The sequence below is a fragment of the Coturnix japonica genome, chromosome 4, assembly GCF_054131305.1.
Source record: "Coturnix japonica strain WE chromosome 4, WE-NBRP24, whole genome shotgun sequence".
NCBI classification, from domain to species: Eukaryota; Metazoa; Chordata; class Aves; order Galliformes; family Phasianidae; genus Coturnix; species Coturnix japonica.
Genome location: NC_140666.1, coordinates 59,719,176 through 59,743,161, shown reverse-complemented (window position 1 = coordinate 59,743,161; position 23,986 = coordinate 59,719,176). Strand labels below are relative to the sequence as shown.

General features: G+C 38.0%; 2 protein-coding genes across 18 annotated transcripts in view; one reads left to right on the top strand and one right to left on the bottom strand.

Moving 5' to 3' along the window:
• On the bottom strand, positions 1-23,951 carry ZGRF1 (zinc finger GRF-type containing 1). Of its 17 annotated transcripts, XM_085547006.1 has the most exons (31): positions 23,863-23,951; positions 23,200-23,311; positions 23,001-23,081; positions 22,819-22,875; positions 22,410-22,595; positions 19,529-21,698; positions 19,157-19,239; positions 18,600-18,671; positions 18,084-18,257; positions 17,439-17,541; positions 17,246-17,352; positions 16,877-17,009; positions 14,713-15,353; positions 13,685-13,823; positions 12,951-13,135; positions 12,283-12,473; positions 11,482-11,621; positions 10,272-10,418; positions 9,301-9,415; positions 8,114-8,373; positions 7,161-7,320; positions 6,421-6,498; positions 5,446-5,593; positions 4,352-4,479; positions 3,914-4,037; positions 3,314-3,490; positions 3,040-3,174; positions 1,851-2,112; positions 800-918; positions 623-667; positions 1-520 (listed from the first exon to the last, which is right to left on the bottom strand). In XM_085547006.1, exons 2-29 carry the CDS (start codon positions 23,218-23,220, stop codon positions 803-805), a joined length of 6,333 nt encoding a protein of 2,110 aa, XP_085403132.1. In that variant the 5' UTR covers positions 23,221-23,311; positions 23,863-23,951; the 3' UTR covers positions 1-520; positions 623-667; positions 800-802. The 17 variants fall into 17 exon arrangements, 14 of the variants coding, with proteins under 14 accessions (XP_085403132.1, XP_085403136.1, XP_085403143.1 ...); XM_085547010.1 differs by lacking the exon at positions 18,084-18,257; XM_085547017.1 differs by lacking the exon at positions 18,084-18,257 and having other exon boundaries at positions 19,671-21,698.
• The window catches only part of LARP7 (La ribonucleoprotein 7, transcriptional regulator), a 46,558-nt gene continuing 25,218 nt past the window's right edge, over positions 2,647-23,986 (top strand). The window contains exons 1-2 of the mRNA XM_085547022.1: positions 2,647-2,702; positions 9,848-9,924. Coding sequence (XP_085403148.1) covers positions 2,679-2,702; positions 9,848-9,924 — 101 coding nt within the window. The 5' untranslated portion in view covers positions 2,647-2,678. The remainder of the gene's footprint in view (positions 2,703-9,847; positions 9,925-23,986) is intronic.

Sequence of the window (23,986 nt, the reverse complement as noted above, 5' to 3'; positions counted from 1 at the left end):
GGAGGCAATGATCCCAAATCTCAAGGCTTTATTCCAGGCCCCGACTGAGACGTGATATGTCATATGATTAGCATCTTTCATATTTACAAGAGCAGTGTGGGCTGCCGGGCTTTAGAGAAAGGCGAGAGAAAGAGGGGGCATATGCTGAAATGGATTTAGCATTTGAAAGAGAGAAAAGAGATCGGATAAATACACTTAAACGAGGATTTAGTTTTACTCCCGTTGAGTCCTAATGGATTGTTGATTGAGATTTTAGGGAGCGAGAGCCGAGGTGTCAGCAGCGCTGCACGGAGCAACGCGGAGCGCTCCCGGCGGCGGGCGGCGACACCTGGCGGCCCGGTGGGGCTGCGCCGAGCCGGGTGGGGATGCTGGCTTCAACCGAGGGCATCCCATTCTCTTTGAATAAACCACACTGCCTTGGGCCGTTCTACTGTCAGAGCCACGCTCTTGGCTTGGACTGATTCGTAAATAGGCAAAGTGACACGTGTTTTTACAATAGGCAGTTACGCGTGTATCGAACCTGAAGAAAAACAAAACACTAATGCAATTAGGTACTTCATAAGCTTAGTAATTAAATAATTCGTGCTAATATTAATAACAGAATTAAAGGGATTTCAGATACCTTGCAGTTCCTATATTCTTTAGTTTCAGTCATCCAAGCAAGGGGCTGCCAAAAGAGGAGAATCACAACAGATGCCAATAAGATTTCCCCTCGTTAAACATTAAATATTACATTCACAGCAGTACCCGTAATGTTTATAGACACACCATTCACATATTGTCAAAATAAAATACACACGTTTTATTTTTCCTTTTTCTTGCTCTGCTCTTCTTCCTTCTTTTCCTCCAAATAGTACTTAAGAATGTCGTTTAGCTGCTGCTCACATTGGCTTGCATGTTGCAATCCGTTTTCTCGTCCTGAAAGCAACATTCAGAAGGATAATTATATCTCACTTCACAGCATCCATCTCGTAGTTCAGTGTGTGGCAATGAGAACATCCATTCCCCAAAACACATCAAAGGTTGGTTCTAATATTTGCTACTGGGGACATCGTTGTTGTTCTGCCCGCTTTGATGCCAACCAAGTAGATAGAGTTAAATTAGTATTTTGGCACTTCTTGTAGTGAATTCTTATCTGTTGTTTTAGAGACTAAAAACTCCTCCTGTAGTATGTGCTAAGGTGAGGGCCTCTCTGTGCAAAGGGCAGATGTGTTTCTGCAAGGACACTGCAGTGGGTGCTGAGGAGTTGGATTCACACAGTTTACTGAAGACATTTTAGAAACTGGGACTCTCTTTCACTTCTCTAATTCAATGATAATCAGTAAGGCAAAAGGTAGGATTAAATGTACTCGTGCTTTGAGATATGGAATGACTTCTCTGTTGCAGAAAGACATGGTGTGTTTGTCTTTCCCTTGTTTAATATGTCCGACTTAGAAATAGAGCTGCATGGAAAAACTGCTTTACAATATGTTTCTGCCTGGCTTGCTGTGTAAAAACCAAACTGGTAAAGCACTAGAATTGCAGTAATCATCTCCAAATCTCCTTACCAGAGTATGTGGTCCATCTATGTGATGCCATCAAGAGAAGAAAAAAGAAGTCCCATTACTGGATAACAAAGATACTTAACGTATAAGAGCAGTTTGCAGATAAAACTGCAAACAAACTTTTATGCTTGCGATCTACTTGCAGTATACCATGTATGTAGGAATATATTGTATTTTGCATAGTATGCATATTATGCATTATGAAAGACGCATACTGTATAGTACATATATTGCTATATACAGCATACTGTATAACTTTAAAAAACGAGCTACATGTTTTTTGACAACAAAGGAAAAGTGTAATACCTTTGCAGTGATTAATTACTCTTTCGTAGAGTCTGTTCTTACTTAAGCAGGTCAGATTTCCAACAATCAGCAGGTGCCTCTTTGCCCTTGTTAGTGCAACATTCATTCTCTTTTCTGAGTCTGTGAATCCAGTTTGTCTTGTTCTTACACACGACAGAATAATGATCTCCTTCTCAGCTCCCTGGAATGCATCTACAGTGGACACCTGGACAGCCTTCATTGGAAAAGCCTCAGAATGTACATTCCTAAGCAAGTTCTGTATCTGTAGACAGATGAATATGGATGCTGATGAGTTATGCTGCTCTGTCAATTATTTGTCTTGAGCAAAAACTACAAGTCTGAGTCTACACAAGATGCAAACTAAGAAACTACAAAGCACAATGATAATAAATATTTGCTACCTACAGTAAAGTATTATGGAATGAGACTGCATTTGATAAAACACCAGTCTGCTCCGTGTGGCAAACCATGCTTGCATTTAGTAATCACAGCAGCCCATATCACGCCCTGACTGACTGAGGTACGAACACAGCCTTGCTACGCAGATCTCTTCACTATCTCACCTTGTCACACATATCAACCTGTAACAGCACCCAAATCATATATTAAAATTATGTATATGGGAACTGCTGAGTCATGGCCCAAACCACTGATTGATCAACTGGGGAAAGGATCCAGTCAGCCCTGCAAGCACAGGTGAAGGCAATTCAGAGGTGTGGCCAGAAGGGGTGGAGCCTGGCTCCACCTCTGTTAGACCTCATTTAAGGGCTGACTGCCACTGGGGAAGGATTTCTGATTGGAGGTCCCTCCCTAGTGGAGCTTTTCTCTATGAACCTACATCTTCAGAGATGGGTGAGTAGTCCTTTTTTCCTTTCTGTATAATGTGTTTCTATTGTGTTTGTCTTTTTGTCGCTACACCTCTTGTATTACCATCTTATTGTGTTGTTCTTTCTGACTATTACAGCAGGAAAAAGGGAATGGTTTTATTTGTTTTTAACAAAAAACTAAAGAAGGGTTTTGACTTGAGGACTAAGAGAGTTTTTTCTTTTCTTAAACAAGAAAGGTAAACTAAATTCTGGTTTATCTTTCAGCACTTGTTTCTCACTTCTAGTTCACTATTCCTAGTTGAAATGGAGCCTTTGCTTAGAATAAATTTATATCTGTTTTATTAGTGGTATATCGTACAAACCTTATACATCTGTGACTTATAAAATGTAATCACACCCACTGCAGATCCATCTATGTCACTTGCAATCAGAGACTGGATAAGCTTGACTGTGAAATGAACTTCTGCCATGTTATAAAAGCTGTTGTCTCTTTCAATCTGGAAATACAGAAGATTTCTAATTTAGCTCTCATTAACAGCAGTTAAAATACACTCAATTGCACAATAAGAATGGAAACAGAAGGGAGGAAACCCTACAATATCATCTTTTAAGATGAGAAATGTTGTGAAAACTTACTTGCTCCAGCCCACTAACACTATAAAAACACAGTGTTGGAAGCCAATCCAGTAAAGGACTTCTTTCCTTCTCAGAAACACCATCTATCAGGTTTCCTTCATAGAACAGCTCATTGGCTATGGCACTAATAGCAGGGTGGCATCGGTACTGTGTCCGTAGCAGTATTGTTTTATGTCCCTAAAGGATTATGATGTAGAGAACATGAATAGGAAAAACAATTACTACCTATTTTGAAATGACAACTCAGTCAAACAAAAAATAGAAGCAATTCCTGCAAGAAGTGACTTAATCTTAACACTTCTAACAAAAGTTAGAACAAATACTGTAGCCTCTAATTCCTCTGCATAGGTTGAAACCTGTACATAAAGATAAGGAGAAATAATCTGTCGCTGTTTCTTATTTTTATTTTACATTTATTATGCAATGTCTTGTGTTGTGCAAATAACGCTTATGGAGAAATGCACTAAAATGGAATCTAATTGATTCAAAAGCAGGCTGGAATGCTGGTTCTTTGACACCTAAATTGGAAGTCTTAGTGACTTCAGAAGACTTAAAATTTTATCTTCCGTCTTTAGAGAAGATGTGATTAGCAGTACATACCATTAAGCAAAGCCTATCAAAGAGAGTCTGCTCCAGTCCTTTTTCATGAATGCTTTCGGACCCTTGAATAGTTGGTGGCAGTTGCTTGGGATCTCCAACAAGGACTAGCTTTTCACACTGAAACCTAAACAAGAATGTTATAAAAAGCCTTTAAAAAGATCTAAAAAAGGATGTTAAATGTAATGAAACTGCAATCTCTCTTATGTTGTGAATTGCCTTGTTTCTCCCTTCTCTACCACACTTTCTAGAGTTCAAGTAACTCAGTAACTCAAGAAAACCATCTAAAAGCAGTCCTCTATTTGTAATTGTTGTTCTTGTTTTTAAGGTGAGATCTTAGGGTTTGTGTTCTTAAAAGGACATCCAAGTTTGGTAATGTGAGGCTGTGTCACTACTAACTGAAAGTTACTTCTCAGCTGAAACACAGAAGGATGGTGGTACCTTGCAATAGGAAGGAGAGAAGTAGGTTCAGTCATCTGACTGCACTCATCCAGCACCACTACAGGAAACTTAAGAGTATCCAAGCAAGGGAATGGACAGGCAGCACAGGTCACTCCAACCACTTTTACCTTTGTCATTAGTAAAGGAAAAATTGATAGAGAAACATAATGATCACTTATAGTTATGTACTATAAAGAGACTACCAACTCTGGCAATGGAATACACTTCAATTAATTTTTAGCTATTCTACTACATGCTATACTAAATCTCAAAAAATTAAATTCTAACTCCAGGTAAAAGATAGTGTACACAAAGAGGAGGATCAAAGGTTAACATTTCTAACATAGAAATACACCGAGCATGAAAACCATTCACAGATTCATGGATTTTTTTTTGAAGGCCAGAACAGGTCAGGTACAGAAAGAGTTCAAATTACACAATTCTCCAAAACCTTTTGAGCCCTGGTAGCAAAAATGGCAGCAATGATTACTAGGAACAAGCACTAAAAACCCACAGTGCTCAGATCTGCTTTGTTATAATTGCTCTACAACAACCTCAAATCACTTGAGTCTAGAAATGAGGGAAAAGAAGCAAATAACTGGGGATTAGGAGGTTTTTCCACAGGAAGTGGTAAAATGCAGTGTTTTGAAAAGTTACTTAAATATATTTGAAAGGTTTGAACTTGGCAGCTGCTTCTCAGTTCTGGGTTAACTAGATTTAGTTAATTCCTTACTTCTTACCTGTCAGACTATACGTTTTACCTTTGGAGTGACAGTGCAGACAATGTTCAGTAATTTTTCTCTCCTTGTAACTGTAGTGGTGATGTTAGAACAGACTACAGTAAATTCAAAATAGGTTTCTGTCTCATAATTTATCATAAATAGGAACTGCAAATACCACTCAAGTCAGAAGCATGTAAGCCATTATTCTACGCTTGTAGAATCAAAGCTGTCTTATTCTGAACATTCATTTTAAAACTTGAGGTGCTTGGCAGTTTCTCAGCACCAGAGAGGATTCCCAGTTTCCAATTGCTGGGCCTTGCAGGGAAGGCATATTGAAAGACTGCTTTCCCATCCCACCCACTTTGACTGTACCTGTTGCAGTGCAGTTTTATTGGTCCCCAGTTTATGTCGCTCAATGCTCTTCCTTACATATGTTTTTTCAGCTGGAGCTAAGTCTTCCTTCATGAGAGCAAGAAGTTCTTTTAACTGTTCATTTTCATTTCCTGAGCCAGCATGTAAACTTAAAGATTTCATAACATACATTAAAACAACATTGTCTTAAACGTTTAGTTAACACACAATATACAGAAAGTAGTTATGCAACATAAAAGTATTTTACAACAATTTACTAACCTATATGAGCTGAGATAAACTGATAAAATATGTTTTAAAACAGACTTTTATCTCACCAGCTTAAACCCACTGCCTTAACTAAAGATGTGTAGTAAATGACTCCCCCAAGCCCTTATAGTTGATTTCAGTGTGGAGTAGAAGCATGGGGCAAATTTTCACTCATACTTCTTTGTACCCTTGGCATTCTGTTCACACCAAGGAGTGGTAATTTTAACTTGAACTGTACTTAATTCCCTCCACAGTTTTGAACATACTACGTTGGTTGTTTAGTTTTAAATAGACAAAAGACAGATGCCAAGACACTTCCTCTGTATGCAGTGGAGATGCCTTGGCTAAGAAGTACAGCATTCACAAGATGTTACTATTAATTCTGAGCGTTAAATGTATCGCTTCCTCCTATGTTGCTAGAACAATATATATATATATATCTTGAGTCTTTTTTTTTGCTTTTCTTCTTTGTGCAAATGGTCAAATCTCTCACTGTTGTTAATTTGTTCTCTATTGATTTCCATTTAAAAGCATTACCCCTATTCAATACAAAGTCATGTGCCTAAATCAAGATAAAATTTACCAACTTTGTCGGGGTAGGTGGAGAGAATAAGACAGTCATATTACAGTCTCATTTTGAACAACCTCAAGATAGTGTGCATGCTGTAAAATCACTATCATGAACTGTATAATTGGCTCAGATCCCCTAAAGGTTAACATACTTACCTATATGGAAGAACTGCTTTGGCGATTTTCCTAATACTTCCCACCCTGATAAAGTCCTCAAATCCAAGATCAAGCAGACTTCAAAGAAAAAGAGATGATGCACATTAGGAAAAGGTAGGCATTAATTCTGAAAAAGCACAAAAGATTTTTTTTTTTTCCCCCGATGAAAAGACATCGGAACATTAAAGAATACAAACTTCAGCAACGTACCAAACTGAAGTAATGTGAATCACAAGTCAAATAAATTGAAATAAATCTAAATTACCTCATTGTGATTTGTCTCAAAAAATGCTCAATTCCTTTATAATTCTCAACTTGTATTCAGTGTTTCTCCCTATTTCCTTCCAAACTGTCTTAACCTCTAACATATCCTCTTCTCTTGGTATTTGGTGAAGCTTCCCAAGTCTGATATCCCCCCCATGCCACTGTTACTGAGCTTCCTGAGCATTCCTAATTTCTGTCTTGGGTGGATTCTAATAGTAAATGTGATGACAGTGTGAGATTAGGCTCATATAAAATAGTCCACTAGTCCACTTAGTCTTTTTCCTCCTAGAATAGGCACACTGTGTAAAGGAGTAAGAATAAAGTTAAAGCCCCAGTTGCAACAACTTACAGGGGAAAGAATGCAAGTATAATCCAAGGTACTATACTGGAAAAACCAGCATAATTGCCAGTAATATTTAAGTGCATTGTTGACTTTCAAACAACAACTTCTGAAATCTTAATTCATAGTAACCTACCACAACAATATCCTGTCAACAGCAACATTAGTGGAAGAAGCAATCAGAAGTTTCCATGGAGCTAGCTCTGGACCCTCCTTAGCTTCACTGCTTTCAAAAAGCTGGACCAGGAACAAGATCACAACAGACAGCAAATAGCTCTTTCCAGCTCCAAAAACACCTGATATGTTAGAAAAAAAATCAACAAGTTCACATGAAGGCTTTCTAGAAATGTAGTTTTGATCAACTTTATCTTGTGATAGTATCGTGCTGTAATTCCTGTAAAAACACTGCTTGAATTTGCCTCAGTAGCAAGTATCCAGGGGCAACCAGTTGGTTTACACTTTACTGCATGTGTTTTTATTTATCTGTACACATCCCTCTTATTATGACCTTATGCACACTATAAGAAATTTGAGATGGTGATGATTTTTTTCTAATCACTAATAAGATTAATACACTAATACTGTTATTTTGCCTGAAATTTAGTTAAGCTAATCCATATGAAGACTGTTATTATTGCCCATGTGTTCATTTTTGCCAGGATCTAAAAACTCATAGTAGTGATGAGGCAGGATGCAAATTCAAGTACAAATTCATCAAGTTCTGTGCTGACAGAATGTATGTTATGATTGTAATGTTCTTATCAGAAGGACCTCATGCATGGCATGATTTTTAAGGAAATGCATGAACACTGGTGTTACAGAAGTGCTGAAAAGGATATTCCATACATAGAGGCAGTTGACTCAATGCTTTTATTTTTACTGCCTTTGAAAATAAGTCAATGTTTACCCAGACTTAAGAATTTGTTTTTAAGTCTATGTAAGACTGTGAATATGATGATACAAAGGAAACAAGTTTAGTGTTTCATCACTGAGAGAACTCAGGGATATTTCACTAATGCTGGTGTTACATATCAACCAGCATTTCTGTAAAGAATAAAATAGCAAATCATTGTAATGTTTGCTATATACCATGTATGATTGTGATAGGGAAAATCTGATGTTCTTCCACTGGTTTTGTATTTGCATATGAGGTCATCATCTGAGCTATATGAATCAGAGATGTAGCTTGATCTGGATTCAGTGAGAATGTTAGGATCATCTTTTCAGCTAGTTCCATTGCCACTTCAGTGCTGGCAGATGCATATGTCTTTTTGTGTACCAGGCTCATGGCAGGTGGAGTAAATTTTCTTTTGTTGATTCTCCTAGTAGGTTTTTCAGAATCAAGATTCCTAAGAAAAATGAAACAGAAAAAAGCTGTGTTATAATTCTGCATCTGTATGAATTGCATCTCATTGTTCTGACATTCTCTCACCTATGCCAAAATGCTGATGGATTGTAATTAATAGTTGACATACAAAGAAGTTGCTGCCCGCTTCATTCTGATGCACACCTGGAAGACTGCATATTTCTGCCTCTTATTATTTCTCAAGGGAAGCCTGTATCATGCTATACAGGTTTTTTGGCTTTTATCCTACTTAGTGTGAGGTTAGACTTTCCTCTGACTTACTCAAGGCTGACAGAATTAGGAGTAGTAGAAACATGTAGTCAAAGGTAGCAGGGGTTCACATAATTACTTGTTTTATATTGTGATTCACTGATTCATATAAAGGTTGGAAAAGACCTCTATGATCATCTAGTCCAACTGGCTACCTACCACCAATATTGTGGAAATGCTGAGTCATGGCCTGAAGTAGTGACTGAGCACCTGGTGGGAAGGCAGGGCCAAGCAGGGCAGCTCAGATGTATGTATTGTACCTGACTGAAAGAGGTGGAGCCAGGAGGTTGGCAGCGGAGATGAGGGTACCTCTTGCTGGAGATCTCTGCCTACCTGAGTCTTTCCAAAGGTAGTCAGCTCTTTTCCTTCACTTCTGCATCCATGGCTGCTGCACTTGGGCTCATTCTCACTTTCTGCAGCCAAAGACTTAGCCAGACTGCTATTATCATGGTACTTTCCATCCTATTATAGCATTATAATTGCCCACTAAACTATGTCCTTAAGTACAGCATCTATATGTTTCTTGAACACCTCCAGGGACAGCGACTCCACCACTTCTCTGAAAGTCCACTTTTTAATAGAGCAAACTTAATGGTATTTTTTTTTCCCTGTACCTATTTACATATTGTATGTTTACACTGACACTGAAACAGTAACTTACATTTTTAGTAGATATGGTATTAGTGGTAAAGTAGATGGGTTGAAGTATTCTTCCATATTTCTTAAGGATATAAGCTCACCACTGGCATTACAAACTAGCAAGGCATGAACTGATGCTGAAAAGGCCAGAGAAAAATAAAATTAGGAAAAAATGAAATAAGCCAAACTTTCAAATTGGGCAGAGAAATGAATTAGAAAATGCTGAATAAGTCCTGCTGCATTATTTATGGTCACAAATTAAGTTGGGAGCAGAATCTTGTGGAGTAAAAAAATAAATATGAAACTGTGATTTAACAACATTAAGATAGCAAAGCTATGTATTAAATTCTTCCAGACACTGATAGCTTATGAGATTCAGTACTATAATTCACATGCAGGGAACAAACAAAACTAATTGCTTTTGGGGTAAAATAATATATATAACAATTAGTGGTTTATTGAAACTACACTGATACTACAATTCTCTGTTTAAAATCTGATGATAGTAACATGAAGTAGAGATTTGGGGGTTTTTCTGATTCTTGAAATGTTTTTTGTTTTGTTTTCAGTTATTCCAAATTGCAGCAACAAATGAACTGAGAGGAACACTAGGACAGCCAAATCACAGACTTAATACTCGTTTTATGTAAGTACAAATAATTATACAGTGAATTGCTTGAGATTTTTGCTTAAGGGCAGTAACAACATGAACCTACTTTTTACCTACACTCTCACAGCCAACTTGCACTCTCTGTATGCCATTTGTATTATCCTCATCTCTTCATCATCTGTTCAGAATTTCTAACCAGTTACTCTGCAGCTTTCAATGTGTTAAGCATTGTATTCAAATTACATATATTAAAAAAAACAACACTGTGAATCAAATCATGCACTAGATTTGAGAAACTCAAATCTCATCCTTCATAGCTAGCCATATTTTTCCCCCACAGTAATTGTTTTCCACTTTTCTTAATTATTTAGAATAAAACTTACTGTGTGAGTGCCAGTTTGAGGGGCAATAGCCTTTCAGTGGTAGTAGTTCTACTTCGTTGTTATGTGTTGGTCCAAAGAAAGCACTGCTTGCAATGAAAGTATCAAGGGGATCAAAATTCAGAGTCTTTGAAACAACCCAAATATCATCTGTGAAAACAAGAGAGTTCTTGTTAACTTTAAAACATCTAATATCTTTTAAACAGATGGAAGCCAGATAGAAAAGTGAAACATCAAGTAGGTTGTAAATTAAATGACAGCTAACATGAAAGTGAGGGGTAATAGAAAGTCCTTAACATGTTAGTTCAGTTCCCAAAGAAAGAATAACTTAAATTATCAATTTGCCAAGTGCTCCCTGTCTAAAATTCATTGTAGTAGTAAAGTTCTCTCCTTAATGCACTTAGTGCCAGTTAACCTCTGACAAATCCTCAGCCTTATAAATTCTGGCAGTATTCAGAGCAAATCACTTCAGTATATGAATCCAGTTAACTTCTTGGCTTTCTTCCCTTTCAATGGCATCACATATTGTAACCTACTAATGTTTGGCTTTGCTAGGCACATCAGCTGAGGGTACACTAGGCCATATATATTTGCCTGTTACAATAATGACTAGCAAATTTTCCACTCGCAAGTTGTCCTTTTGCAGAGTTTCAGAATTTAAAATAGCAAAACTGATCTATTAGCATATTTTAGAGCTTGTAGTAAAGCATTTACAAACATGTTCTAATTTCTGCCTAATTTCTTTACGTACCATTCCATAGCAAAATGAATAAATGAGAAAAATATATGTATCAATTTAATAAGTACTGGATTAAGCAACATGGATCACGCCACCAAATGCCCTCTGACTCTGTGACATGTCATGAAATTAGATAAAATAGGCAACACCTATTGGAACACCAATCGTATCAAGTTTTCCTTCACTATATTCTACTTGAATATTGGGCTTTCCTGAAAATTCAGCTATTTACAGATTTCATACGATTCAAATCTAAAGACATGGAGTTCATATTTTTTCTAAATTATATCAGCGTTTACAGGAAAAGATGAAATAAAAAGATACTTTGTTGCCATTCTAGAATTAGAAAGGAAGCATCAAGTTATCAGGCATTCCATAAGGAGATACTGTTTCAAATTGCAGTCTCAAAAGAAACTCAAAAAGGCACATGAACATTAGGCATTAGAATAATAGCCTACATTTAAAATTTCTTACCTTTGCTATAGAGAGAATAATGCTCCTTTCTGCTTAGCTTGAGGTACAGTTTACTTTTGGAATCCCCGTCAGATTCAGCATGCACATTCATAAGTTTCTTGAGCTTACTACACCATTGTGTTCGAATTTCATAGCCTTTCCTGTTCAATTGTAATTTCCAGAAAAAACATGTGATCAGTTGGTATGTTACAGGTTCATTGCCAAGAAAAAAATAGGAAAGTTCCACAGATAGAACCAGACTAAGCAGCATAGATTTTGGCTGCTCATCTTAGTAAGGTTTAAATGAATATATCTTCTGATATTCAGCTAAATATCAAATTGTTTTCCTTACAATCTAACAGCATAGAAGAGCCTTAGATATAACCTACATGTAGAATGTGTGCTATATCCAAACAGGTGGCTTTTTTTCCTTTTAAATATTAATAACCTGGTATCTTGAATGTATGTCTGTTTTTAAAAAGCATTACTGGGAAAAATATATCAAAGACTGTTCTAAGTTCCCTTAAGAAAGATCGAACAGTAATTCAGATGCAACCATCATAAGAATTTTCATTAAGCAATTGATAAAACTGCTGATAAACAGTTTTGATTCTCATGGAAAAGAGTACTGACCTGAAATGCCATTGTTGTAAATAATAATCCTTTACTTATTTGGCTTTTACACTTCTACATAGAAGTGCAACCTCTTTAAACACAGTGCATGTGTCTGTTAAAGGTGGCTGAAATCCAAAGTTAATAGTGTTTTTATAGACCCTGCAGTTCATCTAGCACCCATAAAAGCTGTATGCCATTTCAGAATACCTCACAAAAAGCTGGCATCCATCAAACACAAAAATGTTTTGATTTCGGAGGTATGCCCCAATACTTTTTACATCATGAAGCACTACACTTGGTCTGAATTTTTTCATTTGTGCAGGATTCACTTCTTCTGTCCACTTGAAAAATGAACACCGCTCAGCTCTTGGGGCATCGCAGGCATAGAACAGACGGCCCTGGAAAGGCAGGAGAGGGAGATCTTAAACAAGCACTTTAAAACAAGCAAGTTTAAAAAAAACAAAGCAAAACACAAATGTAGAGCAATTGACCAGTACTAGCTACTACAGAAATAATCAGATAAACATCTGTGTTTTCAGCTTGTTTAGTGGTAAAAAACAAAGGTGTTCCTGACACCTCCCAGTTTCTCAAGCCAGCTTGTATAATCACAGCTTAAAGAAATCCAGTATAACTGAACAAATTATTAATTAAAGGCTTTCTCTCACATATATAAAGCTCTTTCTCTGTGGGGAGAACTGTTACATCAGCAGTTCTGGACAAGAACAGTTACTACCAATGATCTTAAAAGTGATTGCTGGAATGCATCACTTTAACTTGTATTTATAATTCATTCAGAATTGTGCTGGAATTGTTCACTCAATGTGGTGTATATAACAAGCATCTCAAACTGCAAACAGACAAGGAATAAACAGCACCTTGTTTTGACCTTCTTTTTTAACCACAAGAACCTTAGCAGGACGCATGTGATCACAGAGTGGAACGCAGCTTTCTTTGCTCTCACTTCGCTCATCTTTCAATGAAGTGTAAAACGATATATCCACTTTGGAAAGAGCGTTGTGTAATCTTTGTGACAACTCAAAAAGCATTATGTTTAAGTGTTCTTGACATAGAAAGGAGAATAGAAGAGCAATTAATATAGCTTTAAAATGTTTACATGTACACAGCATTCAGACGTGCATTTTTATTTGAAAATTTCAGTTCCACGCTTAGATCAAAATAATCTGAGTCCTAAAAGAAACCATGCAGCCTGCAAAATTCACATATTGCACATGAAATAAACATGCTCTAACTGCCTTGCTTGCATATAAATCAAATTTAAGTTTGTATCTCCAAATGATGCAAACACTGAATAACGGTAGCTCAGATGGTTAGATGGGACTCTAGTAAACAGGCACAAGGTTGCATCTTTGCTAAGTATAGTAATCTTTCAGTTTGTCTTTACAATTTTGAGTACAAACTGAATATATTTGAGTATATATTAGTGTATATATATGCATACAAAGATGTGTAGAGATTCTAGTTCAAAACAAACAGTTGTTCCTACAGACAATGCTGATTATACCTTTCCCTCTCAACCTGCTTTTGTGACGCTTCAGAAATACATGGTGTGCAGAAGACAGCATTTTCCATAGCATGGTGTTAGACGTACCTGTCAGAGCAGCTTTAAAAACCTGTTTGTAGTGAATGTGAGACTGAAACTCAGTTGGTATGGTGATCTTTCTTTTAGGAAGATTAGCATGTTTTACTTTATCTGCATTAGGAAAAGATAACTCAGAAACCGTTACGTCCTAAAAATAAATAAATGAATAGGCTGTTAAAAGCTTGTAAAACCAAGTGAGACAAATTGTCATAAATGGCTTCTGTACAGGTCTGTCAAAAACAGATTTTTCAGGGCCTTCTTCTGCAACCAGAAGTTTCAAGATGAAAAAGTTTTTCAAAAGCAAAATACAAACATACTTTAGCACAAACATTTGCTGAAGTTGTTAGCTGGAAGTACAGGAACATGTATTCAAGAAGAATAAATTAAATACACTCGGAACTGTAGCATAGTGAGCTGGAACTATCATTTAGGATGCACACTGAAGTTAAAATTTTTTCCTGGGAAAACAGCTTGCCTTCTTAACAACACTGGTTTGTTTTGTTGTTTTTATTTTCTCCAATGTATACATATATATATTTTAAAGACAGCTGTGCTAACTGCTAATTCTGTAGGCCCTTATTCAATATCGTAATTTATTTTTCTATTATGAAAATTACATTTGACTTATTTTCAAATTAGAGACTATACTTTGAAGCAAGATGTAGATGTTCATGAAAGTGATGCTGATTTTGCAATTAAGAAAAATACCTATTGAAAATGTGTTTTTACCAATAATAGATGAAAAAGCCCATTGTACTGATTTATCATCTCATTGCCATCTACATTCAGACTAAAAAAACCCTAAATCTGGTACCATGTGAACCAAGGAATTATCTTCATAGAGGCTTGGTCACACCACTTAAAAATTCCATTAGCAGCTGCTGTTCTGTAGCAGAGCCTCTTTTGTGTTACTACATACACAGAAACATCTCATCCTATCATACTGATAATATCTTGCAGGAAATCAGATAAATGAAGTTGCTTTGTCCAGAAAAGTGTGTTTCTGTTAAACTGTATCTGCTTGAACAGTTACACACCTGGACATCTGTTGCAGTGCGGCAGGTCAGATGACTCAACACCATTTGTGCTGGTTCAGTTAAAGGAGTCTGTTTTAAGCGAAGTAACTTCCTCTCTGAAATCAAATCTTGGTTGCTGCTATCTGCACAGCATTCACCAAGCACGCTCTTTGCTGTCAGCAGAGGTACAGAGCCGGGAGCGCTGCTATTCACAGTGCTGTACTGGCACTCTCCTGTGTCACCCGGCAGCATTCCAAGGACGTTCTCAGCATGGATGTCATCAGTCACATCCATATCACTGCTGTTTTGAGTTGTCAAGTCACAATGAGCACTGTTTAGATATTTTAGCCACTTGCTTTGTCTGTATTGTGAAGTCACATTTGAGAATGCTGGGTGCACAGATTTCCTTTGTCTGTCTTCTGTACACTCCTCAAACACAGAGGTTTCATAATTCCTGTCCTCGGGGCCAGAAGCACTCATAGGAAACACTGTTGACTTGATGTTCAATCTGACTCCTGAAAAGCCATTAGACTGCTGAACCTCCTCACTGTCAGTTAGGAAAAATTCCATGTTGGGAATCTTCTCAGCAGTAGCTGTGACAAGTGAACTTTTTATTTTAACTGCAGAGTTGCATTCCTCTGGATAGCTGTCTTTCTCCCATGCTGTAGAGCAAATAAAACTTATAAACAACTTTCCGTACTTCCAGATGGCACATTAACTTTAGGTGCACAAAGAACTAAAATAAATAATTCCAAGTACTTCCTTTTATAAACTATCTTATAACTGACATTATACAAACTACCTTTCCACATAAAATGAAAGATTTAGGACTAGAGGGAATGGTTTCAAGCTGCAGCAGGGGAGATTCAGGCTGGACATTAGGAAATATTACTTTTCAGAAAGGATGGTCAGGCACTGGAATGCACTGCCCAGGGAGGTGGTGGAGTCACCGACCCTGGGGGTATTCAAGGAACGATTGGATGTTGTGTTGAGGGACATGGTTTAGTGGGAGCTATTGGTAATAGGAGAACGGTTGGACTGGATGATCTTTTATGTCTTTTCCAACCTTGGTGATTCTATGATTTCAAATGTGATTCTTTTATTACTTTAATTTATACATTCTGAACACATCTGTAAGCACTCTACTTCTCTTTAAGTAAAAGGTAGAAATTATTCAAGTCAAATATCTGCTGTGGAAGTTATAAATCTGATATTCTTTGTAGCTCAGTGACAGTAGCCACGTGGAAAACAAACAGCTTAGCATCTATTCCTTTTTACAGATAAAGATCACCCCACAAAAGCGTACAAAATTAATGTTAATCAATGTGGATAAAAAGCTTTTCAGTACCAGAATCTTTGGCTAAATTCATTCCCAGTAAGAAGTGACAGTCAGTGATAGGTGTCCATGTACTCACTGAAAGTGGGTTAGGAGGCAGCTGAACGTGGATTTAACCTAAAGCAGGCGATTAATGAATTAGAAGCTTTGCTTACAGCCTTATTTCCCTCTCCAAACAGGAAGGTATTTTTCTTCATACGATTGGATCATATACTTAAGTTTCTCCCATGAAAAAATAAGGAGAAGAGTGGGGGGGGGGGGGAGCGTGGAAAAGGAGGCTGCAAGGGAAACTGTTGATTACAGCCTGAACCTCTGATTAACCATCTGAGCCAAGTGATGAGTCAGCTGTGGGTGCACAGGTGAAGGTAATCCAGCTGTGCTCTCAGAAGGGGTGGACCTTGACTCCACCTCTCCTAGATCCCATTTAAGGGCTGACCACTGCTAAGGTAACATCTTTTTCTGGAGATTGCTTTGTAGAGTTTTTGTGGGAAGCCTCAACAGTGAAGAGCATCCATCTCAACTGAAAGCCTCAGCACTGGTGAGTCTTTTCTTAGATACCCTCTGGCTATCCATTTACAACTCTACACTTGTATTATTCCAACTATACAGAGCCTTATTGAGGTGGCTTGGAAAAAAGGGGAACTGAATGGAAAGTTGTGCTTAGAAATCTGAAACACATGTATGAAAAAAGTGTATCAAACAAAACAAACCGTGCAGTTGTACAGACATATCAGTGTATTTCAAGACTTAGTTTTTCTTCTTATAGCGCAACTCACAGTGCTTCAAAAATCATCACAGACTTTGTAGCAAAAACATTATCAAGTACAATCATAAACTATAATCTCTTACTGAAAATGTCTTCTGAAAGTTCAGAATCACTTGGTAGGTTCCTGTGAACCAGAGGTTCCTGGGTGTCTTGAACACTTTCCTTTTTTCCTGAAGCTGGAGAAACTGAGGAATTCAGTTGCACTGATGAAATAATCTACAGAATGAAGAATTAATATTTCAAGTGAGTGACTGGAGAGAAAAAAAAAAAGGAAAAAAACACTTGCCCTTGATTGTTGCTCTTTATCATCATTCTCTTTCTTATCATTCTAGACAACTGAAATGTCTCATAGTCAAGGTGAAAAAGTAACAAATTAGACATGAAGTTATTACCAAGAACACAGAGGAAGTAAAACCAAAAAGCTCTACAACAGAGAGTCAATCAGGTCACACCTTGTCAGGTTCCCATGAAGTCCACTGCATTTCCCCCAATACAGAATGTGATGGTGAGCTTGACACTATCCATGGCGGAACTTCAGAACATGGGTTCAATGCCAATGCTAGGGAAAACATGCAAGGGACAGAAGTCAGGCAGTATAATTGTTCGGGTGCTAATGACTACCATTCTGCATTTACTTTCACTTACGGGAGTGATCTACTACTGAGTCTCTGATATTAAACTTCTTTTGAAAATTCTCCTCTCTGATAAAATTCGTATTGTCCTCATGAAGACTTGTTGAATCTGGAGACTGTATCAAAAAAGTATCAGTAAAATCTTGTTAGAAATTAAACTTTTTTATCTTCCTTGAAAATAGCATCTTTGTGCAAAGGTCTCATTTCTAATTATAAAATGGTAACTAGCCTATTTTGGAATTGAAAAAAGAAAGTATAATTTTTTTTCCATCATTTTCAATACTGAAGTACAGTCCATTAGAAAAACATGTTTCTTTGCATCCATGAGGAGTAATAATAAATTCTCATAATCCAAGAAAGTAAGTTTCTAATCCTTGTTCTGAAACTCTCCAACAACTATAGACAAAATTTCAAATGCACCAAAACCAATTGCTACAACTCCTCGTTATCACTGTTCCCTTCAAGGAATCTCTTTTTAAATATCACACATGTTATAAATTGTTTAAAAGAAATAGAACAGAGAATCATAAAAACTAAGGTACATGTTGCAAATACATAACTCTGCAACAATAAGTAAAATTAATTATGCTTAACTGAAGTATTACATTTGGTTCTTGCACTAAAGTTGGTAAGAATAACTTGGAAAAATATGTTTTACCTCTCTGAAGTCAGAAAGGACATAATTGCTTGAAAATGGAGGTGACAAAAATCTCTCAGCTGCAAACTCCATAGTGTCTGGGTTCTGCTGCCATCCCAGCTGTGAGCAGGGAACTCTCAACATTGTCTCACTAGATGCTGATCCCTTTATCTGGTACCCTTGAAACTCAACAGGCTACACAATACACTGGAATTATTAACTGAAAATAAGCAGCGTTCAGGAACTATCTAAAGCCAACATAGCACTTTTCAGAGATACAATAAAAGTAACCTCTTCAAAACTGAGGGAGGGGAAAGACTGTGCTTTTGAAAGTATCTGTATCCTGCTGACCCTCAATTCAGCAGCAACAAAGTTTTTGCAGAAATATCGATGCAAAGTTGTGACATTCTGACATAAGGTGATCTGAGAAGCTGGAAAATATTTATTAGAACTTACTGTAGTATGTTGAAAATACTAAATTACTGGCTTGAATGTTAATACTTTTCATCATACTTCAGTTTCACACAGAAATTGTACCTTCCATTGGCAGTCAGATGCCCTGGGGTCTCTTTGGCCCAGTACTTTTGGTGGAACACACAGCTCAGTTTTCTGTAATAAATCAAACATGCAAGTTAGGCTGCTATACATGTATCAAAAACTAATTAGCTTAACACAGTTTAACAACCTTTTTAAGGTAAAAAATTAAGCTAATACATCTGAAGATTTTTCCAATGACCTCACATATTTATAAAACAGAAGGTATTTCAAACTACAGCCTTTTTACACCTCCTTTCTAGGGAGGTGGTTGAGTCACCATCCCTGGATGTGTTTAAAAACCATTTAGATGTGGTGCTAAGGGACATGATTTAACAGAGGGTTGTTAGGGTTAGGGTAGGATGGTTAGGTTGTGGTTGGACTCGATGATCTGTAAGGTCTTTTCCAACCTGAGCAATTCTATGACATATTTTGTTTACTATCAGTTTCTTAGTTGACACCATAAAGCAATTCTCACTTCATAAACCAGGAAGTTTGGTTAAAAAAAAAAAAAAAATATATATAGTAGCTACAGATATATGTAATCAAAAACTGGTTACCAAATTGCCAGAAGAATCAACGCATGAACATGAAGATGCCTGTATACTTTCTGAGTAAGGCATTTCTGTAAACCGTTTTATAGCTACAAGACATGGAAAAGCATAATAAGATACAGTAGTCACTTTAGATAAAACCTGAGTAATTAATGATCTTGCACTCCTTTCCCATGTAAAGAACTGTATAGTTAACTGAATTAAATGAAACAGGGAAATAGGCACGCTGGTGCCTTAAAGGCTGAACGTTGTGAGATGCAGCTTTCATAACATACTGCTATAGAAGTATGACTTCTGAATGTTAACTGTTCAGTGGGAGAAATGGGAATGCAGAAGTCAACCAGGAAGAGTCAGTCATGAAATAGAAACTGATCTAACCTTCATCTTTGATAAGAGGTTTGAGTATCTCTTTAGAAGTCTCTGCGTCATGTAACACATCATTATTTTCCTTCATCATTTGTAAGCTGTCTAGTGCTGTGCTACACTGAGACAAAGCTCTTAGAAGGGTGATATTGTTTACCAAAGCAGGAAGATCTGATGAATTTTCAGCCATTGCCATGAATTTCAGACAGTCCATTTCTATTCTTTCACCTTTGCAGGCTCCATGAGGGACATTCACGCTCAATGGATTTTCAAACTCTGTTTCACCCATTTCTGTTTCTTCTGAGGCTGAATGGCCTTTCCCTAAAGGACAGATAGCACTTCTGGAAATAAGAGTATCTTCCTTACTCAAAAAGCCAGATACATTTTGATGACCTTCTGTAATATTTTGGAATGAACCACAGCAAGATTCAGAGTTTTGTGACAAAGTCAGCACAGGGCTATTTGGTTTGATGTAATCACTTTTAGTTCCCCAGAAATGTTCTATATCACCGTCTGGGGATTTTCTACATCCAAGCTGCATAATATCATCTTCAGTCTGTCCTTCTGTTGTAGAAATAATACTGCTGGAAGCAAGACATGAAACATTTTCAGTTTTACAAAACATTCCAGTTTTAGGGTGACATTCAACATTTGTGTCACCAGGAGAAAGATCAAAGTGCTTCCTTTTTGTTCCCAAAGTGCCATTAATGGTAAGTGCTGCACAGACATCGAGATCCTTCTTATTGTTCACAGTTTCAATACTTATTAGGCTTTCATTAATCTCTTTAAAGCTGTTTCTATCATCCAAAAGTTCTGCTACAATTTCGGTAGAGTCCTCCATAACACTCTCTGTACCTACAACATTGTTACAAAACTGTAATGGCATGTTCTCAGTACAGCGATTGCCATCATTTTCTACATCATATATTGAACACTTGTTTTCTTCCTTTTTACAGTGTGTCATCACTTCAAAACAAGAATTAAGTCTCAATGCAGTATTTTGAGCCCCATCTTCTCCCTCTAAGCAATCTACACTTTTTGAAAGCATATCTTCTTCAGTGAGCTCTTTTTTATTTCTTTCACAGTGCTCTCCATTGTCCACATCAGGAAAATCAAAAGCCCCCAACAGGTCAAAATTAACCTCCATCACCTGTTTGTCTGGACTACAGTCCCTGCCACATGGACTTAATCCCTGCAGTGCAATCCCATTTTCAGTCACTGTTACATCCTCAGAGAGCTCTGAGTCACTAGGTGCTCTTTCTGAGCTTTGTCTCAGCTGAAGGTCACGCTGAGAATCGATTGATGAATTATCCTGAAGACCATTAATTGCCAGATGCTCTCTGGATATGGAGACAGGTGCTTCAAAGGCAATTGGACTTGCTGAACAAGAAGACACAAACTGGCTGTCGCTCACTCTGCTTATGGTTAATTCAGATAGTACAGAACTATTTGTCTTGCAGGGATCTTGTAAATCTTGGCTTAAACTATCAGCCTTTTTGTCATGTGTTCGCCCTGTGATTTCTTTATCACAAGGTTCAGATGAATTTATAAGCATTTCAATATTCCATTCCTTTTTATCATTTACCATTTCCTTTGTAGAAGGCAAATGATGAATATTTTGAGCAATGCTTTTGTCAGAGTTGACAGAAAAGGCAGGCAGGGTTGTGCTTTTTAGGCTATATGAACTATCTCTGTTTTCCAGTGCTTGAAATCTACTACATTTTGTGACTTCAGACGTTGCTTGTTCCCTGCAGACTTGTGTTGTTTTAGATTTCAAAAGAGCTATGATTTGTGCTGTGCTCCTGATGTTCTGTGACACTGCCCCGTGACCAGCTGTCCAACTACTAGACTTGGTGTGCCCAGTTATTAGAGGAGACTCTGGCTTTACCATGGACTGATCAGAATTTTTCTTCTCTGTTTCATTACACGTATGAAGAAATGGAAGTGAAACCACTGGGGAGGGAGTCACACGATCTCTGTTATCTGTACCTCCATCTTCACGCAAGTCTGTAGATAGATCTGTTTCTGCATTCTTCTTGTAAACAGTAGAAAATAAGGGAGAGGTACTATAAAACCTGGATGGAAAAAGATCCCGACTCTGCTCAGATGTAGGCAATACTGCCATTCTTTCTCCATCTTCTACTGTTGATACTTTCTTTTCAACCTGACGTGGCCCTTGGAAACCCTATGAGAGAAATTTAAAGTTAACTCTACTCAGAAGTCAACTTCACATTTCATAAGCAAAAGATGAAAATTGAGTACATTCCATAAAATATTTTCACAGAATCATAGGGGTTGGAATGGTCCTCTGGAGATCACCTAACCCAACCCCCTTCTAAAGCAGGCTCTCTACAGGTTGTGTAGGAGAGCATCCAGGTGAGTCTCAAACTGAGTATCTCCAGAGAAGAAGACTCCATACCCTTTCTGGGCAGCCTGTTCCAGTGTTCTGTCATCCTTACAATAAGGAAGTTTTTCCTCAGGTTTGGAGGGATCTGCCTGTTTTGCAGTTTGTGCCCACTCCCCCTTGTTCTGTCTGGGCACCAACAAAAAGAACCTGGCCCCATCCACTTAACTCATGCCATGTAGATATTTATAAGCACTCATAAGATCCCCTCTCAGTCTTCTCCGACTCTAGACTCTCTTGGTTGGTTCAGATAAAATAATACATGTATAACAAAATAATCATGATCCTTGCAATTTAATCCTACTGTAATCCTACAGAACTAAACAAAGATTTAAAAAGCTTTGGAAAGAATAGCTACTAGTAACACGTTTTGACTTACAGTTCCAAAGAAGGGTAGTTAGATATTATCTGTATATTTACTATTCCATTTAAAAGTGCCCTTTGTGTTTTAAAATGTATGTTAGGGTCAAACCATCTTTGTAACAGACATACTTTGAACTTCCTCTTTAAGCCAACAGACAGATGCCTGGGAGGTAGAACTCCAGGCTTCACACCACGTCTATTCACATCTACTACTTCAGCTTTCCTTGGTTGATTCTCGCAAGAGTTTTCCTTCATTTTTGCTTCTTCAACTGTGATCAGATATCGTTCGCTTTCTAAATTATCTCCAGAATTCACCTAGGGAAAGAGAATGCAACATGTATATGTAATAGTGCTACTTAAGAAACTACAGAGCTTCTAAATATTGTATATACTCAAATGTAAAATTACTATAAATGTGCTGTCTTATATCCAACACATCACAACCATTGTAGAAGTAGTTAATAACGGAAAACAAGCTGGACTTTGAAATGCAAACCACAATAATAAGCATAAAAATCAAGCTCCAAATAAAAGATACCTGGGATTTTATAAACATACTCTCCAAATATTGTCCTTTCTCATCAAACAAGATCGCCTGCAAAGAAAAATAAATGGAATTGAAGAAAAAAAAACCACACAAAAAAAAACCAATTTTGCTTTACAGGTGGTTGAAATGGCCACTGATTGCCTAGCAGATGATTTCAATGTAAAGACACTCACCTTATTTTCTCCAGGTCTAATCCTCAGAACTCCATCTTGCCACGTTTTGGATTTTTTCATTTTCTGGTGAGTGTACAACACCTGGTTTCAAAGGGCAAAACGTTGAAACAACCATAAACGTAAAGAAAAACATTTTAAATAACACATCAGTGTCGTTTCATTGATTTTATATTTAGTGGCGTAGCGTTAAAAAACTTACAGTAAATTCTTGAGAAGCCATTGCCTTGGCTTAATTCTACTCAGAAGTCAACTTCACATTTCATAAGCAGAACGGCCCTTCAGCAGCTTATTGCACAAAGACTTCACGCAACCTGAGGAACACACAGAATCACACAATGACTCGGGTTGGAAGGGACCTCAAGGATCATGTAGTTCCAACCCCCCTGCCTGGCAGGGCCACCAAACATACACATTTACTAGATCAGGTTGCCCAGGGCCCCGTCCAACCTGGCCTTGAACACCTCCAAGGACGGGGCATCCACAACCTCCCTGGGCAGCCTGTTCCAGGACCTAACCACTCTCCTAGAACAGAAGAAGGCTCAGCATAAAACACTGTTTATTAAAGCCAGAAACCGTTAACAGAAGAACGTTGTCACCGCTTCACCGGCTCCCAGCCGGCGGGCCGGCCATGCGTGCTCAACTGACAGGCAGGTCCCGCCCCCACAGCTGCGCCCCGACGTGCTGACAGTGACAGCACAGCAACAACCGCCCTAAGGAGATGGGCAGCGCTCCGTCAGCCCCACAAGCAGCGATATAAGGCCGAGAGACCCACGCACACGCGTGACCCAGCGCGTTACGTACCCCCCACACACGGCCCGAAGCGCCCACAGCTCAAGCTCCCCCCACACACACACACACACACCTGAGGCGGCCCGACCCGTCCCGCCGCGCTCCGAACTTCCCGCCACAGCGCGTGACGTCACCACGCAACGACGGCGCCGAGAGGAAATCACGTGCTCCTCGCCAGGCGCGGCCTCTCCCACTCC

Bases quoted from the DNA above. Each gene is read 5' to 3' on its own strand.
- ZGRF1 (XM_085547006.1), bottom strand. From the start codon at position 23,220: ATGGCTTCTCAAGAATTTACT. The intron at 6,499-7,160 runs GTAGGTTACTAT...TTTTCTTTGAAG, and splicing joins GTTGACAGGATATTGTTGTG to TCTGCTTGATCTTGGATTTG. The intron at 3,175-3,313 runs GTAAGTTTTCAC...CTGTATTTCCAG, and splicing joins GTGTTAGTGGGCTGGAGCAA to ATTGAAAGAGACAACAGCTT.